The 19,542-nt window shown below is 44.0% G+C and overlaps 1 protein-coding gene across 1 annotated transcript in view; it reads left to right on the top strand.

The window, feature by feature from the left end:
• Positions 1-19,542, top strand: part of LOC124018096 (IQ motif and SEC7 domain-containing protein 1-like) — an 88,674-nt gene that overhangs the window by 44,957 nt on the left and 24,175 nt on the right. The window contains exons 6-8 of the mRNA XM_046333366.1: positions 13,412-14,060; positions 14,183-14,214; positions 14,255-14,550. Of these exons, the coding sequence (XP_046189322.1) occupies positions 13,412-14,060; positions 14,183-14,214; positions 14,255-14,550 (977 nt within the window). The remainder of the gene's footprint in view (positions 1-13,411; positions 14,061-14,182; positions 14,215-14,254; positions 14,551-19,542) is intronic.

Here is a 19,542-nt window from a genome sequence, read left to right as displayed (position 1 = left end):
CATACAATATATAATACACTACATAATACACTACATAATACAATATATAATACACAACATAATACACTACATAATACAATATATAATACAAAACATAATACACTAAATCACACAATATATAATACACTACATAATACACTACATAATACAATATATAATACACAACATAATACACTACATAATACAATATATAATACAAAACATAATACACTACATAATACAAAACATAATACACTACATAATACAATACAAAATACACTACATAAAACACTAAATAATACATAACATAATACACTACATACTACAATACATAATACAATACACAATACACTACATACTACAATACATAATACAATACATAATACACTACATACTACAATACATAATACAATACACAATACACTACATACTACAATACATAATACAATACACAATACACTACATACTACAATACATAATACACTACTGTAGATAATACATAACATAATACACAACATAATACAGTACATAATACACAACATAATACACTGCATACTACAATACATAATACACTACTGCACATAATACACTATTGTACATAACATAATATAATACAATACATAATACACTACTGTAGATAATACATAACATAATACACTACATAGTACAATACATAATACGCTACTGTACATAATACACTATTGTACATAACATACATAATATAATACAGTACATAATACGCTACAATACATAATACACTACATAATACAATACATAATACAATACACAATACACTACATACTACAATACATAATACAATACATAATACACTACATACTACAATACATAATACAATACATAATACACTAAATAGTAGAATACATTATATAACACATAATATGCTATGTAAAACAAAACATAATACACTACTGTACATAATGCACTTTTTAAAACAATACATAATACACTACTGTACATAATACACTACATAATACACTACATATTACACTACATAACACTACTTAATACAATACAAAATACACTACATTATACACAATATAATACAATACATAATACACTAAATAATACAATACACAATACATCATATTTTAAAATGTCTGTGGCTCTTCACAATGCTGTAAGGTGTTATTTTATATGGTTTTATCAATATGGTTTTATTGCCAGTTTGAGTTATCTGGGGTGTGTAACGGCGTTCTTCGTTTGTCGAAAGAGAGTCGGACCGAAATGCAGCGTGGTGGTTACTCATGACATTAATGAAAAAAGTGACACATGAAATAACTATACAAATACAAAACAACAAACGGAACGTGAAACCTAATTACAGCCTATCTGGTGAAACTACACAGAGACAGGAACAATCACCCACAAAATACACAGTGAAACCCAGGCTACCTAAATACGGTTCCCCATCAGAGACAACAAGAATCACCGGACTCTGATTGAGAACCGCCTCAGGCAGCCAAGCCTCTACTAGACACACCCCTAATCAACCACAATCCCAATGCCTACAAAAAAACCAATACGACAATACAATAAACCCATGTCACACCCTGGCCTGAACAAATAATTAAAGAAAACACAAAATACTAAGACCAAGGCGTGACAGGGTGGCAATACTGTGTGTTTCCCAGCCTCTGTTCTGGACCTGGGGGCTGTGAAGAGACCTCTGGTTGTATTTTTTTGTGTTGTACAGATGAGTGTCTGAACTGTGTGCCAAATCAAACCAAATGTATTTATATAGCCCTTCTTACACCAGCTGATATCTCAAAGTGCTGTACAGAAACCCAGCCTAAAACCCCAAACAGCAAGCAATGCAGGTGTAGAAGCACGGTGGCTAGGAAAAACTTCCTAGAAAGGCCAAAAACTAGGAAGACCTAGATAGGAACCAGGCTATGAGGGGTGGCCAGTCCTCTTCTGGCTGTGCAGGGTGGAGATTATAACTCATCCGATGATACCCCCGGACGGCGCCAAACTGGCAGGATATAACCCCACCCAATTTTCCAAAGCACAGCCTCCACACCACTAGAGGGAGATCTTCAACCACCAACCTACCATCCCGAGACAAGGCCGAGTATAGCCCACAAAGATCTCCTCCACGACACAACCCAAGGGGGGGGCGCAAACCCAGACAGGAGGACCACGTCAGTGACTCAACCCACTCAAGTGACGCACCCCTCCTAGGGATGGCATGGAAGAGCACCAGTAAGCCAGTGATCAGCCCCTGTAATAGGGTTAGAGGCAGAGAATCCCAGTGGAGAGAGGGGAACCGGCCAGGCAGAGACATCAAGGGCGGTTCGTTGCTCCAGAGCCTTTCCATTCACCTTCACACTCCTAGCCCAGACTACACTCAATCATAGGACCTACTGAAGAGATGAGTCTTCAATAAAGACTTAAATGTTGAGACTGAGTCTGTGTCTCTCACATGGGTAGGCAGACCATTCCATAAAAATGGATCTCTATAGGAGAAGGCCCTGCCTCCAGCTGTTTGCTTAGAAATTCTAGGGACAATTTGTCATGCAGGTGAAAGAGGACCCAAAAGCGACTTGGCGAAAACAGAGTCTTTAATCCAGTAAAGTAAATACAAACAAAAAACACAACTTTCACTCGAAATGACGAGGACAAACTGGAGACTCGATCTTGAACAGCAGGTGAACAGCAGGTTGCCTCGGGAAGGCACTTGAACCAGACAGACTCAGACACCTGCTCACCACGCAGCATCTGAGGAAAACACGACACGACAGGGCGATACACAAACACAGCACGGTGAATTCTAGACAAGGAACCGACAGGACAGGAACGGAACACAAAGGAAGAAATAGGGACTCTAATCAGGGGAAAGGATCGGGAACAGGTGTGGGAAGACTAAATGATTGATTAGGGGAATAGGAACAGCTGGGAGCAGGAACGGAACGATAGAGAGAAGAGAGAGCGAGAGAGTGAGAGAGGGAGGGGGAGAGAGAGGGATAGAAAGAGGGAAAGAACCTAATAAGACCAGCAGAGGGAAACGAATAGAATGGGAAGCACAGGGACAAGACAAGATAATAAATGACAAAACATGACAGTACCCCCCACTCACCGAGCGCCTCCTGGCGCACTCGAGGAGGAATCCTGGCGGCAACGGAGGAAATCATCAATGAGTGAACGGTCCAGCACGTCCCGAGACGGAACCCAACTCCTCTCCTCAGGACCGTAACCCTCCCAATCCACTAAGTATTGGTGACCCCGTCCCCGAGAACGCATGTCCATGATCTTATGTACCTTGTAAATAGGTGCGCTCTCGACAAGGACGGGAGGGGGAGGGAAGACGAACGGGGGTGCGAAGAAAGGGCTTGACACAGGAGACATGGAAGACAGGATGGACGCGACGAAGATGTCGCGGAAGAAGCAGTCGCACAGCGACAGGATTGACGACCTGGGAGACACGGAACGGACCAATGAACCGCGGAGTCAACTTACGAGAAGCTGTCGTAAGAGGAAGGTTGCGAGTGGAAAGCCACACTCTCTGGCCGCAACAATACCTTGGACTCTTAATCCTGCGTTTATTGGCGGCTCTCACAGTCTGTGCCCTGTAACGGCAAAGTGCAGACCTCACCCTCCTCCAGGTGCGCTCACAACGTTGGACAAACGCTTGAGCGGAGGGAACGCTGGACTCGGCAAGCTGGGATGAGAACAGAGGAGGCTGGTAACCCAGACTACTCTGAAACGGAGATAACCCGGTAGCAGACGAAGGAAGCGAATTGTGAGCGTATTCTGCCCAGGGGAGCTGTTCTGCCCAAGACGCAGGGTTTCTGAAAGAAAGGCTGCGTAGTATGCGACCAATCGTCTGATTGGCCCTCTCTGCTTGACCGTTAGACTGGGGATGAAATCCGGAAGAGAGACTGACGGACGCACCAATCAAACGACAGAACTCCCTCCAAAACTGTGACGTGAATTGCGGGCCTCTGTCTGAAACGGCGTCTAACGGGAGGCCATGAATTCTGAATACATTCTCGATAATGATTTGTGCCGTCTCCTTAGCGGAAGGAAGTTTAGCGAGGGGAATGAAATGTGCCGCCTTAGAGAACCTATCGACAACCGTAAGAATCACAGTCTTCCCCGCAGACAAAGGCAGACCGGTAATGAAGTCTAGGGCGATGTGAGACCATGGTCGAGAAGGAATGGGGAGCGGTCTGAGACGACCGGCAGGAGGAGAGTTACCCGACTTAGTCTGCGCGCAGTCCGAACAAGCAGCCACGAAACGGCGCGTGTCACGCTCCTGAGTCGGCCACCAAAAGCGCTGGCGAATAGACGCAAGAGTGCCTCGAACACCGGGATGACCAGCTAACTTGGCAGAGTGAGCCCACTGAAGAACAGCCAGACGAGTGGAAACAGGAACGAAAAGGAGGTTACTAGGACAAGCGCGCGCGACGCAGTGTGCGTGAGTGCTTGCTTAACCTGTCTTTCAATTCCCCAGACTGTTAACCCGACAACACGCCCATAAGGAAGAATCCCCTCGGGATCAGTAGAAGCCACAGAAGAACTAAACAGACGGGATAAGGCATCAGGCTTGGTGTTCTTGCTACCCGGACGGTAAGAAATCACAAACTCGAAACGAGCGAAAACAACGCCCAACGAGCTTGACGGGCATTAAGTCGTTTGGCAGAACGGATGTACTCAAGGTTCTTATGGTCTGTCCAAACGACAAAAGGAACGGTCGCCCCCTCCAACCACTGTCGCCATTCGCCTAGGGCTAAGCGGATGGCGAGCAGTTCACGGTTACCCACATCATAGTTGCGCTCAGATGGCGACAGGCGATGAGAAAAATAAGCGCAAGGATGAACCTTATCGTCAGACTGGAAGCGCTGGGATAGAATGGCTCCCACGCCTACCTCTGAAGCGTCAACCTCGACAATGAATTGTCTAGAGACGTCAGGAGTAACGAGGATAGGAGCGGACGTAAAACGTTCTTTTAGAAGATCAAAAGCTCCCTGGGCGGAACCGGACCACTTAAAACACGTCTTGACAGAAGTAAGAGCTGTGAGAGGGGCAGCAACTTGACCGAAATTACGAATGAAACGCCGATAGAAATTAGCGAAACCTAAAAAGCGCTGCAACTCGACACGTGACCTTGGAACGGGCCAATCACTGACAGCTTGGACCTTAGCGGAATCCATCTGAATGCCTTCAGCGGAAATAACGGAACCGAGAAAAGTAACGGAGGAGACATGAAAAGAGCACTTCTCAGACTTTACGTAGAGACAATTCTCTAAAAGGCGCTGTAGAACACGTCGAACGTGCTGAACATGAATCTCGAGTGACGGAGAAAAAATCAGGATATCGTCAAGATAGACAAAAACAAAGATGTTCAGCATGTCTCTCAGAACATCATTAACTAATGCCTGAAAAACAGCTGGCGCATTGGCGAGACCAAACGGCAGAACCCGGTACTCAAAATGCCCTAACGGAGTGTTAAACGCCGTTTTCCACTCGTCCCCCTCTCTGATGCGCACGAGATGGTAAGCGTTACGAAGGTCCAACTTAGTAAAGCACCTGGCTCCCTGCAGAATCTCGAAGGCTGATGACATAAGGGGAAGCGGATAACGATTCTTAACCGTTATGTCATTCAGCCCTCGATAATCCACGCAGGGGCGCAGAGTACCGTCCTTCTTCTTAACAAAAAGAACCCCGCCCCGGCCGGAGAGGAAGAAGGCACTATGGTACCGGCGTCAAGAGACACAGACAAATAATCCTCGAGAGCCTTACGTTCGGGAGCCGACAGAGAGTATAGTCTACCCCGAGGAGGAGTGGTCCCCGGAAGGAGATCAATACTACAATCATACGACCGGTGAGGAGGAAGGGAGTTGGCTCGGGACCGACTGAAGACCGTGCGCAGATCATGATATTCCTCCGGCACTCCTGTCAAATCGCCAGGTTCCTCCTGAGAAGTAGGGACAGAAGAAACGGGAGGGATGGCAGACATTAAACACTTCACATGACAAGAAACGTTCCAGGATAGGATAGAATTACTAGACCAATTAATAGAAGGATTATGACATACTAGCCAGGGATGACCCAAAACAACAGGTGTAAACGGTGAACGAAAAATCAAAAAAGAAATAGTCTCACTGTGGTTACCAGATACTGTGAGGGTTAAAGGTAGTGTCTCAAATCTGATACTGGGAAGATGACTACCATCTAAGGCGAACATGGGCGTAGGCTTCTCTAACTCTCTGAAAGGAATGTCATGTTTCCGAACCCATGCTTCGTCCATGAAACAACCCTCAGCCCCAGAGTCTATCAAGGCACTACATGTAGCACCCGAACCGGTCCAGCGTAGATGGACCGACAAAGTAGTACAGGATTTTGATGGAGAGACTTGAGTAGTTGCGCTCACCTGTAGCCCTCCGCTTACAGATGAGCTCTGGCTTTTACTGGACATGAATTAACAAAATGTCCAGCAACTCCGCAATAGAGGCACAGGCGGTTGGTGATCCTCCGTTCCCTCTCCTTAGTCGAGATGCGAATCCCTCCCAGCTGCATGGGCTCAGACTCTGAGCCAGAGGAGGGAGATGGTTGCGATGCGGAGCAGGGAAACACCGTTGATGCGAGCTCTCTTCCACGAGCCCGGTGACGAAGATCTACCCGTCGTTCTATGCGGATGGCGAGAGCAATCAAAGAGTCCACATCTGAAGGAACCTCCCGGGAGAGAATCTCATCCTTAACCACTGCGTGGAGTCCCTCCAGAAAACGAGCGAGCAGCGCCGGCTCGTTCCACTCACTAGAGGCAGCAAGAGTGCGAAACTCAATAGAATAATCCGTTATGGACCGTTCACCTTGGCATAAGGAAGCCAGGGCCCTAGAAGCCTCCCTACCAAAAACTGAACGGTCAAAAACCAGAATCATCTCCTCTTTAAAGTTCTGGAACTTGTTAGAGCAATCAGCCCTTGCCTCCCAGATAGCTGTGCCCCATTCTCGAGCCCGGCCAGTAAGGAGTGAAATGACGTAAGCAACCCGAGCTCTCTCTCTAGAGTATGTGTTGGGTTGGAGAGAGAACACAATCTCACACTGCGTGAGAAAGGAGCGGCACTCAGTGGGCTGCCCGGAGTAGCAAGGTGGGTTATTAACCCTAGGTTCTGGAGGCTCGGCAGGCCAGGAAGTAACAGGTGGCACGAGACGTAGACTCTGGAACTGTCCAGAGAGGTCGGAAACCTGAGCGGCCAGGTTCTCCACGGCATGGCGAGCAGCAGACAATTCCTGCTCGTGTCTGCCGAGCATGGCTCCTTGGATCTCGACGGCAGTGTAACGAGCGTCTGAAGTCGCTGGGTCCATTCCTTGGTCAGTTCCTTCTGTCATGCAGGTGAAAGAGGACCCAAAAGCGACTTGGCGAAAACAGAGTCTTTAATCCAGTAAAGTAAATACAAACAAAAAACACAACTTTCACTCGAAATGACGAGGACAAACTGGAGACTCGATCTTGAACAGCAGGTGAACAGCAGGTTGCCTCGGGAAGGCACTTGAACCAGACAGACTCAGACACCTGCTCACCACGCAGCATCTGAGGAAAACACGACACGACAGGGCGATACACAAACACAGCACGGTGAATTCTAGACAAGGAACCGACAGGACAGGAACGGAACACAAAGGAAGAAATAGGGACTCTAATCAGGGGAAAGGATCGGGAACAGGTGTGGGAAGACTAAATGATTGATTAGGGGAATAGGAACAGCTGGGAGCAGGAACGGAACGATAGAGAGAAGAGAGAGCGAGAGAGTGAGAGAGGGAGGGGGAGAGAGAGGGATAGAAAGAGGGAAAGAACCTAATAAGACCAGCAGAGGGAAACGAATAGAATGGGAAGCACAGGGACAAGACAAGATAATAAATGACAAAACATGACACAATTAGGAGGCCTGCGTATTGTGACCGTAGCGTACGTGTAGGTATGTACGGCAGGACCAAATTAGAGAGATAGGTAGGAGCAAGCCCATGTAATGCTTTGTAGGTTAGCAGTAAAACCTTGAAATCAGCCCTTGCCTTAACAGGAAGCCAGTGTAGGGAGGCTAGCACTGGAGTAATATGATAAATATTTTTGGTTTTAGTCAGGAATCTAGCAGCCGTATTTAGCACTAACTGTAGTTTATTTAGTGCTTTATCCTGGTAGCCGGAAAGTAGAGCATTGCAGTAGTCTAACCTAGAAGTAACAAAAGCATGGATTAATTTTTCTGCATCAATTTTGGACCAAAAAATTCAGATCTTTGCAATGTTACGTAGATGGAAAAAAGCTGTCCTTGAAACAATCTTGATATGTTCATTAAAAGAGAGATCAGGGTCCAGAATAACGCTGAGGTCCTTCACAGTTTTATTTGAGACGACTGTACAACCATCAAGATTAATTGTCAGATTCAACAGATCTCTTTGTTTCTTGGGACCTAGAACAAGCATCTCTCTTTGTCCGAGATTAAAAGTAGAAAGTTTGCAGCCAACCACTTCCTTATGTCTGAAACACAGGCTTCCAGCGAGGACAATTTTGGGGCTTCACCATGTTTCATTGAAATGTACAGCTGTGTGTCATCCGCATAGCAGTGAAAGTTAACATTATGTTTTCGAATGACATCCCCACGAGGTAAAATATATATAGAAAACAATAGTGGTCCTAAAACGGTACCATGAGGAACACCGAAATGTACAGTTTATTTGTCAGAGGACAAACCATTCACAAAGACAAACTGATATCTTTCCAATAGATAAGATCTAAACCAGGCCAGAACTTGTCCGTGTAGACCAATTTGGGTTTCCAATCTTTCCAAAAGAAAGTGTTGAACAATGGTATCAAATGCAGCACTAAGGTCTAGGAGCACGAGGACAGATGCAGAGCCTCGGTCTGACGCCCTTTAAAGGTCATTTACCACCTTCCCAAGTGCAGTCTCAGTGCTATGATGGGGTCTAAAACCAGACTGAAGCATTTCGTATACATTGTTTGTCTTCAAGGAAGGCAGTGAGTGCTGCGCAACAGCTTTTTCTAAAATATTTGAGTGGAATGGGAGATTCGATATAGGCCGATAATCTTTTATATTTTCTGGACCAAGGTTTGGCTTTTTCAAGAGAGGCTTTATTACTGCCACTTTTAGTGAGTTTGATACTGTAACGGTTTTCTTCCGTTGAAGGAGAGGAGGACCAAAATGCAGCGTGGTTAGTGTTCAACATGTTTAATAAGGACACTACAAAATACAAAACAACAAATGTGAAAAAACCGAAACAGCCCTATCTGGTGCATAGACACAAAGACAGAAGACAACCACCCACAAAGTACTGACAGAATATGGCGTCCTAAATATGGTTCCCAATCAGAGACAACGATAGACAGCTGCCTCTAATTGATAACCAATCTAGGCAACCATAGACATACAAACTACCTAGAAAGGAAACAGCCCCATAAACATACAAAAACCCTAGACCAGGCAAACCACATAAATCCCCCATGTCACACCCTGACCTAACCAAAATAATAAAGAAAACAAAGATTACTAAGGCCAGGGCGTGACAGGTACACATCCGGTGGATAGAGAGCTGTTAATTATGTTCAACATAGGAGGGCCAAGCACAGGAAGCAGCTCTTTCGGTAGTTTAGTTGGAATAGGGTCCAGTATGCAGCTAGAAGGTTTAGAAGCCATGATTATTTTCATCATTGTGTCAAGAGATATACTACTAAAACACTTGAGTGTCTCTCTTGATCCTAGGCCCTGGCAGAGTTGTGCAGACTCAGGACAACTGAGCTTTGGAGGAATACGCAGATTTAAAGAGGAATTTGCTTTCTAATGATCATGATCTTTTCCTCAAAGAAGTTCATGAATTTATTACTGCTGAAGTGAAAGCCATCCTCTCTTGGGGAATGCTGCTTTTTAGCTAGCTTTGCGACAGTATCAAAAATACATTTCGGATTGTTCTTATTTTCCTCAATTAGGTTGGAAAAATGGGCTTATCGAGCAGCAGTGAGGGCTCTTCGATACTGCACGGTACTGTCTTTCCAAGCTAGTTGGAAGACTTCCAGTTTGGTGTGGCGCCATTTCCGTTCCAATTTTCTGGAAGCTTGCTTCAGAGCTCGGGTATTTTCTGTATACCAGGGAGCTAGTTTCTTATGAGAAATGTTTTTATTTTTTGTGGTGCAACTGCATCTAGCGCAAGGTTAAATTGAGTTCCTCAGTTAGGGGGTTAACTGATTTTTGTCCTCTGACGTCCTTGGGTAGGCAGAGGGAGTCTAGAAGGGTATCAAGGAATCTTTGAGTTGTCTGTGAATTTATAGCATGACTTGTGATGCTCCTTGGTTGGTGTCTGAGCAGATTATTTGTTACGATTGCAAACGTAATAAAATGGTAGTCCAGGATTATGAGGAAAAATATTAAGATCCACAACATTTATTCCATGGGACAAAACTAGGTCCAGAGTATGACTGTGACAGTGAGTAGGTCCAGAGACATGTTGGACAAAACCCACTGAGTCGATGATGGCTCCGAAAGCCTTGGGTCTGTGGACTTTTCCATGTGAATAAGTCACCAAAGATTAGAATATTATCTGCTATGACTACATGGTCTGATAGGAATTCAGGGAACTCATTGAGGAAAGCTGTATATGGCCCAGGAGGTCTGTAAACAGTAGCTATAAAAAGTGATTGAGTAGACTGCATAGATTTCATGACTAGAAGCTCAAAAGACGAAAACATGTATTTTTTTTGTAAATTGAAATTTGCTATCGGAAATGTTAGCAACACCTCCGCCTTTGCGGGATGCGCGAGGGATATGGTCACTAGTGTAACCAGGAAGTTAGGCCTCATTTAACACAGTAAATTCATCAGGCTTAGGCCATGTTTCAGTCAGGCTAATCACATCAAGATTATGATCAGTGATTAGTTAATTGACTATAACTGCCTTGGAAGTGAGGGATCTAACATTAAGTAGCCCTATTTTGAGATGTGAGGTATCACAATCTCTTTCAATAATGGAAGGAATGGAGGAGGTCTTTATTCTAGTGAGATTGCTAAGCCGAACACCGCCATGTTCAGTTTTGCTCAACCTAGGTCTAGGCACAGACACAGTCTCGATGGGGATAGCTGAGCTAACTACACTGACTGTGCTAGTGGCAGACTCCACTAAGCTGGCAGGCTGGCTAACAGCCTGCTGCCTGGCCTGTACCCTATTTCATTGCGGAGCCAGGGGAGTTAGAGCCCTGTCTATGTTTGTAGATAAGATGAGAGCACTCCTCCAGCTAGGATGGAGTCCATCACTCCTCAACAGGCCATGCTTGGTCCTGTTTGCGGGGGAGTCCCAGAAACAGGGCCAATTATCTACAAATTCTATCTTTTGGGAGGGGCAGATAACAGTTTTCAACCAGCGATTGAGTTGTGAGACTCTGCTGTAGAGCTCATCACTCCCCCTAACTGGGAGGGGGCCAGAGACAATTACTCGATGCCGACACATCTTTCTAGCTGATTTACACGCTGAAGCTATGTTGCGCTTGGTGACCTCTGACTGTTTCATCCTAACATCGTTGGTGACGACGTGGATAACAATATCTCTATACTCTCTACACTCGCCAGTTTTAGCTTTAGCCAGCACCATCTTCAGATTAGCCTTAACGTCGGTTACATAGCTTCGGCTGTTGGAGGTCCTGACGAACCACGTCCAGATAAAGCGTCCGGAGTGAAAAAGTTGAATGAAAAAAAAAGTTGAGTGAGGGAAAAACTAAAAATATTAACGGTAATTAAAAAGTAAAAACCATAAAGTTGTCAGGTAGCAAAGTAAGGTTGTCAACAAAACGCACAGCAGCACGTAAACAAGTCTGCATGTTGTGACCGGAAATGCAAACTGCTTGAGCAGACAGTTCGGTACCTTCAACACATCAATAACTCTCACAAAGACCAATAGGGATGCAGTCAGTCTCTTTGAGCCAGGAGAAATTGACATGCATGTCACTGACATTGCAATACATGTCCTTATTTTTCGCTCACGAACAGACAACAGTAGTCCAGGTGCGACAAAACTAACGCCTGTAGGACCTGCCTGGTTGAAGGGCCGAGCAGTGCCTTATCATGGACAGGCCACTTCCCATTTTAGCAACCTTTGAGTCTATACGTTTTGACCATGACAGCTTGCTATATAAGGGTAATACCCAGCAGTTTAGTATTCTCAACAGGTCTCAATTACCACATTATTCAATACTAGATCTAAATTAGATTTAGGATTGGGCGAGTGATTTGTCGAACAAAATGGATGCTTTTTGTTTTTGAGATATTTAAACACCGGCCTATTTGGTAGTTACCCATTTCTAAAACTGACTGGACCTCTACGTTAAAGGATTTAGTTATTTATTCTACTGTCGTAGCCGACTTGTCTACAGTTCAGTCCTCAGTGTACATAGACACACAGGCTTTATTCAAGGTCAGTGGAAGGTCATTAGTAAACACAGAAAATAATAATGGCCCTAGCCAGCTGCCCTGCGGTACACCACACTCAACCAAGTTTGAATTAGAGAGGCTTCCATTTTAAAACAAAAACGTTTTTCCAAAAGTTTGCTAAGCACTGGTAACAGGCTAATTGGTCGACTGTTTGAATCAAAGGGTGCTTTAATGACCTTCGCCCCCCTCCAAGCCTGAGGGCACACACCGATTTTTAGGCTTAAATTGAAGATGTTGCAAACAGGAATTGCTATGTATTCTGCCTCCAACCTCAACAATTTACCATCCAGGTTGTCGGTGCCAGGTGGCTTGTCCAAATGTATAGATAGCAAAAACAATTCACCTCCTCCACACCAACTTTGTACAACTCAAAACTACAGTGCTTTGCTAATCTCATCAACAAAAAAGTTCTTAAAGTGGTTGTAAATATCAAAGGGTTTAGTTATAAACAAACCATCTGCCTCAATGACTGATGGAGCGGAGTTTTTTGCCTAGAATTTCATTAAATGTATTCCAGAGCTTTTTACAATCATTATTTTTATATATTTAAAAAAAATCTTTGTTCCACAGTATAGTTTCTTCATATTTTTGTTTAGTTTAGTTAACGTGATTTTTTAATTTACTGTATGTTTGCCAGTCTGCTGTGTTGTCAGACTTATTTGCTATTCCCTTTCCCTTATCCCTCTCAGCCATACATTTTTTTCAATTCATCAATTCATCATCTATCCATGGAGATCATCTATCCATCCTGATGGGTGCATTTCTATCAGTAACTGGAAGAGGCAGTTTCATAAATGCATCAAGTACAAGCGTCAGGTTTTTCCTCATTACACATCAGACGAACACATATTTTTCACATATTTGAATTAGAAATCACTGCAAAACCTCCTTGTACACAATTGTAAGTATATAATAGATATAGCTATTACATTATGATCACTACACACCAAACATCTGCATTTTTCCACCCTGCGTGTGCTGTAGGTGAAGTCCCTGGCTGACTCCATCGATGATGTCTTGACCTGTCAGTCTGGCGTGGAAGACTTTCAGGAGGAGGAGGAAGAGGAGGAGGAAGGTGACGGAGGCGAGACAGGGGTGGTGGCGGACGACTTTGGAGAGTGTGTTTGGAGACCGAGGGAGGGAGACAGACAGAGGGGCGGAGGAAGAGGAAGAGGAGGAGAAAGACAGAGCATGCACGAGGACAGCATAGCCACCTCCTACAGTGACGTGACCCTCTACATTGATGACCCCTCCTCGCCTCTGTCCCTGGACCGCGGCCCCAGCAGCACTGACACAGAATACTGGAGCCCTGGAGTGGGTGGCGTTGGGGTGGGGGGGCGTGAAGACAGCCGGGACACAGAGGGAGGGGGCAGCAGTAACAGCCGACGCAGCACCCCCTGTACAGAGTGTAGAGACTACAGCCTGAGAGGAGCTCACCTGCCCCTGCTGACCATCGATCCCCCTAGCGACAGCTCTGTTGATATGAGTGACCGCTCGGATAGAGGTTCGATAGGTAGACTGGTCTACGAGACAGAGCCAGGGGGAGGTGGGGGAGGAGGGGGGGAAGGGAGGTCGCCTCACGGCACTATTAAACACAACCCCCACCCAAACCCCCACCCCAACCCCAACGGGCGCTCTGCCCCCACACACCCCCAGGCCCAAGGCCAGACTCGTACTGTGCTCCCTCACCGCCCCCACCCCTCGGCCATTCCCTCCCACCTGCCCTACCACACTATCCTACACCACCACCATCAGATCCCGCACCACACCCAGCACCCCCACCACCCGTACCCCGACACTCCCTCTTCATCCTCCCAGTCCCCGCAGGGACAACCCCTCACCCCTCTGTCTTCCTCCTCATCCACCACACTGCCCCCTGGTGGCCTGGAGCAGGTATGCTGTTCGGATGGAGACAACGACTCTCTCAACTCCACCACCAACTCTAACGATACCATCAACTGCTCCTCCGGGTCCTCATCACGTGACAGCCTCCGGGAGCCCCTCCCACCGCTCGGGAAACAGACCTATCAGAGAGAGAGCAGACAAAGCTGGGATAGCCCCGCCCTTAACAATGACGTGGTGCAGAGACGACAGTACCGCATCGGACTCAATCTGTTCAACAAGTAAGTTAGACAGTACCGCATCGGACTCAATCTGTTCAACAAGTAGGTTAGACAGTACCGCATCGGACTCAATCTGTTCCACAAGTAAGTTAGACAGTATCGCATCGGACTCAATCTGTTCAACAAGTAAGTTAGACAGTACCGCATCGGACTCAATCTGTTCAACAAGTAAGTTAGACAGTACCGCATCGGACTCAATCCGTTCAACAAGTAAGTTAGACAGTACCGCATCGGACTCAATCTGTTCAACAAGTAAGTTAGACAGTACCGCATCGGACTCAATCTGTTCAACAAGTAAGTTAGACAGTACCGCATCGGACTCAATCTGTTCAACAAGTAAGTGAGACAGTACCGCATCGGACTCAATCTGTTCAACAAGTAAGTTAGACAGTACCGCATCTGACTCAATCTGTTCAACAAGTAAGTTAGACAGTACCGCATCGGACTCAATCTGTTCAACAAGTAAGTGAGACAGTACCGCATCGGACTCAATCTGTTCAACAAGTAGGTTAGACAGTACCGCATCGGACTCAATCTGTTCAACAAGTAAATTAGACAGTACCGCATCGGACTCAATCTGTTCAACAAGTAAGTTAGACAGTACCTCATCAGTACCGATTCATAGTGTGTGTGTGTGTGTGTGTGTGTGTGTGTGTGTGTGTGTGTGTGTGTGTGTGTGTGTGTGTGTGTGTGTGTGTGTGTGTGTGTGTGTGTGTGTGTGTGTGTGTGTGTGTGTGTGTGTGTGCAGGGTTGGGTAGGTACATTTCTAAATGTAATCTGTTACAGTTATTAGTTACCTGTCCAAAATTGTAATCAGTAAAGTAATTTTGTGGATTACCCCAAACTCAGTAACATAATTAGATTACTTTCTCCTTAAGAGACATTAGAAGAAGATAAAAATGCATTTTACCAATTGAACAACATCTATTGCAGGATAAATCAATGTTAGAGCCATAAATTGATGTTGCTTTTTACTTTATGGGTTATGTAAAACAATTAGCCTGTATATATACATAAAAAACGAAGTCTGTCATTTACATTTACATTACATTTAAGTCATTTAGCAGACGCTCTTATCCAGAGCGACTTACAAATTGGTGCATTCACCTTATGACATCCATTTAATACACCTTGATCGTCAAGAATAGGACTTGGAAATATGGAAATATTGATTAGTCTAATAGTTTTACCTGAACATAACCCCAAACCTAAGGACTTTTTAGCCAACTCTGTTCTTTATGTTTTTGTCATGGTCTCATTGGTTAAAAAAAATATATGCTGTTTTCATGGAATGGTTTTGAGCACAACTGAAAAGTGCAATTTTAATTGGAATGAAAAATTAATGCCATGTTGTATTTGCTATGTGGTCTATTGTTTACGTTTTTCGTTGGTGATATATATATATATATATATATATATATATATAATTAGGAATTATAAAATTTAATTAATTTAATAGTAGTTAAACCTCTTAAGGAAGCTGCGAATTTTGTAAAAAATCGCGCAACATTTCAGCGCCCTGCTACTCATGCCAGGACTATAGTATATGCATATGATTAGTATGTGTGGATAGAAAACACTCAGACGTTTCTAAAACTGGTTAAATCACGGCTGTGACTATAACAGAATGTGCGTTTCATCGAAAAGTGCAGGAAAATCTGATCACTGAAAATGGGAAAATATATCCATGCGCAACTTCAACCAATTGTTAAAAGAAACCCACATTAAATGGAGCCGAAGTTGCAATACCTACAGCTTCCACACGATGTCAACAGTCTCGTCATTTGTCTCTGATTTGTTTCTTGGTCAAACCGAAACTAGGGGTCTCCGACAGGATGTTTTGGTTGAGATATATCCGGACATGATATCAAGATGTGAAGCTAAAGAATATACATCGCCCCGTGATCATTTTGATCGATTATTAACGTTTACTAATACCTAAAGTTGCATTAAAAAAGTATTTCGAAGTGTTTTGTGAAAGTTTATCGTCGACTTTTTTAATCTAAAAAAAATGACGTTACGTTAAAAAACGCTATTTTTTTCGTTGATCACACACCCTTCATAGATCGATATCTAGGCTATATATGGACCGATTTAATCGAAAAAAGACCCAAAATGATGTTTATGGGACATCTAGGAGTGCCAAGAAAGAAGCTCGTCAAAGGTAATGAATGTTTTATATTTTATTTCTGCGTTTTGGTTAGGACCGGTTACCGCAAAATCAGTCGTTTTAGATGAAGTTCCAGTACTTTTGGGTGCATGCTATCAGATAATAGCTATAGATTCACAACGAGTGTAGCTTTAATTCACTACCTTGTATGTGCATTTTAATGAAAGTTTGAGTTTTATCAAAAACTATACGTGGCACACTTGAAATTTCCGCTGATTTGATCCCCACAGCGGGAGCACTTCCCTAACAAGTTTTTAATCTCTATGTCTGACATTTTGATATCTCGATAATAGGCAGCTGTTGAAGTCTATCAAAAAGTGTTTGACTTGCCTAGTTAAATAAAGGTAAAATAAAAATGTAAATAAAAAAAAATGCCGACAGCCATCGCTGTCGGAAAACATAACTTGTAGCCTACAAAGAACCTACTTTCCCCTGATCCATCAAACGATGTGTCATCATAGTGGTCTCTGATTGGTGGTCATCATTTGGTGTGTCATCATAGTGGTCTCTGATTGGTGGTTATCATTTGGTGTGTCATCATAGTGGTCTCTGATTGGTGGTCATCATTTGGTGTGTCATCATAGTGGTCTCTGATTGGTGGTCATCATTTGGTGTGTCATCATAGTGGTCTCTGATTGGTGGTTATCATTTGGTGTGTCATCATAGTGGTCTCTGATTGGTTGTTATAATTTGGTGTGTCGTCATAGTGGTCTCTGATTGGTGGTCATCATTTGGTGTGTCATCATAGTGGTCTCTGATTGGTGGTTATAATTTGGTGTGTCGTCATAGTGGTCTCTGATTGGTGGTCATCATTTGGTGTGTCATCATAGTGGTCTCTGATTGGTGGTTATCATTTGGTGTGTCATCATAGTGGTCTCTGATTGGTGGTCATAATTTGGTGTGTCATCATAGTGGTCTCTGATTGGTGGTCATCATTTGGTGTGTCGTCATAGTGGTCTCTGATTGGTGGTCACCATTTGGTGTGTCATCATAGTGGTCTCTGATTGGTGGTCATCATTTGGTGTGTCGTCATAGTGGTCTCTGATTGGTGGTCACCATTTGGTGTGTCATCATAGTGGTCTCTGTCATCATAGTGGTCTCTGATTGGTGGTCACCATTTGGTGTGTCATTATAGTGGTCTCTGATTGGTGGTCACCATTTGTTGTGTCATCATAGTGGTCTCTGATTGGTGGTCACCATTTGGTGTGTCATCATAGTGGTCTCTGATTGGTGGTCACCATTTGGTGTGTCATCATAGTGGTCTCTGATTGGTGGTCACCATTTGGTGTGTCATCATAGTGGTCTCTGATTGGTGGTCACCATTTGGTGTGTCATCATAGTGGTCTCTGTCATCATAGTGGTCTCTGATTGGTGGTCACCATTTGGTGTGTCATCATAGTGGTCTCTGACTTGAGGTCAGACTCACTCAGGTGGAACAAACTTAAACGTGTGCTTTTTTTCAATGCTGATATCAATGTCATTGAGAAAAAACAGAAAACATCCTTTCTGAATTTCAAAAGTAACCCTCATCTAGTCGTTCAACAGTAACCCTCATCTTGTCGTTCAAAAGTAACCCTCATCTTGTCGTTCAAAAGTAACCCTCATCAAGTCGTTCAACAGTAACCCTCATCTTGTCGTTCAAAAGTAACCCTCATCTTGTCGTTCAACAGTAACCCTCATCTTGTCGTTCAAAAGTAACCCTCATCTTGTCGTTCAACAGTAACCCTCATCTTGTCTTTCAAAAGTAACCCTCATCTTGTCGTTCAAAAGTAACCCTCATCTTGTCGTTCAAAAGTAACCCTCATCTTGTCGTTCAAAGTAACCCTCATCTAGTCGTTCAAAAGTATCTGTAATCTGATTACAATATTGTAGCCGGTTACGTAACGGATGAGAGATTAAACTGATTACCAAAAAAACGTAACTACCAGATTATATGTCATCTGTTACTCCCCAACCCTGCGTGCATGAAGAGAGTTCTGAACGGAGAAGCAGATTAAATCTAATTGTATTTGTCACATGCACTGGTGTAGACGTTATCGTAAAATGCTAGTTTACGAGCCCTTCCCAACAACACAGAGGTTAATTTTTTTAAATCAACGTAATGGTAACACAAGAACAATAAAATAAAATACACAGTATGGAGCCACAGAATGGAGCTTCAAAATAGAGCCACAGAATGGAGCCACAGATTGGAGCCACAGAATGGAGCCACAGAATGAAGCCACAGAATGGAACTTCAAAATAGAGCCACAGAATGGAGCCTCAGAATGGAGGCACAGAATGGAGCCACAGAATGGAGCACAGAATGGAGTCTCAGAATGGAGCCTCAGAATGGAGCCTCAGAATGGAGCCTCAGAATGGAGCATCAGAATGGAGCATCAGAATGGGGGTACCAGTACCTGAATAATGTGCAGCGGTACGAGGTAGTTGAGGTAGATATTTACATGAAGGCAGGGTAAAGTGACTAGACATCAGGATAGATAATAATTAGATATTTGAGGTAGATATGTACATGAAGGCAGGGTGAAGTGACTAGGCATCAGGATAGATAATAATAAGGTATTTGAGGTAGATATTTACATGAAGGCAGGGTGAAGTGACTAGGCATCAGGATAGATAATAATAAGGTATTTGAGGTAGATATGTACATGAAGGCAGGGTGAAGTGACTAGGCATCAGGATAGATAATAATAAGGTATTTGAGGTAGATATGTACATGAAGGCAGGGTGAAGTGACTAGGCATCAGGATAGATAATAATAAGGTATTTGAGGTAGATATGTACATGAAGGCAGGGTGAAGTGACTAGGCATCAGGATAGAT

The sequence above is a fragment of the Oncorhynchus gorbuscha genome, linkage group LG03, assembly GCF_021184085.1.
Source record: "Oncorhynchus gorbuscha isolate QuinsamMale2020 ecotype Even-year linkage group LG03, OgorEven_v1.0, whole genome shotgun sequence".
Classification (NCBI taxonomy): domain Eukaryota; kingdom Metazoa; phylum Chordata; class Actinopteri; order Salmoniformes; family Salmonidae; genus Oncorhynchus; species Oncorhynchus gorbuscha.
The sequence above is the reverse complement of the archived record's forward strand: the minus strand, read 5'-3'. Positions and strand labels throughout refer to the sequence as shown.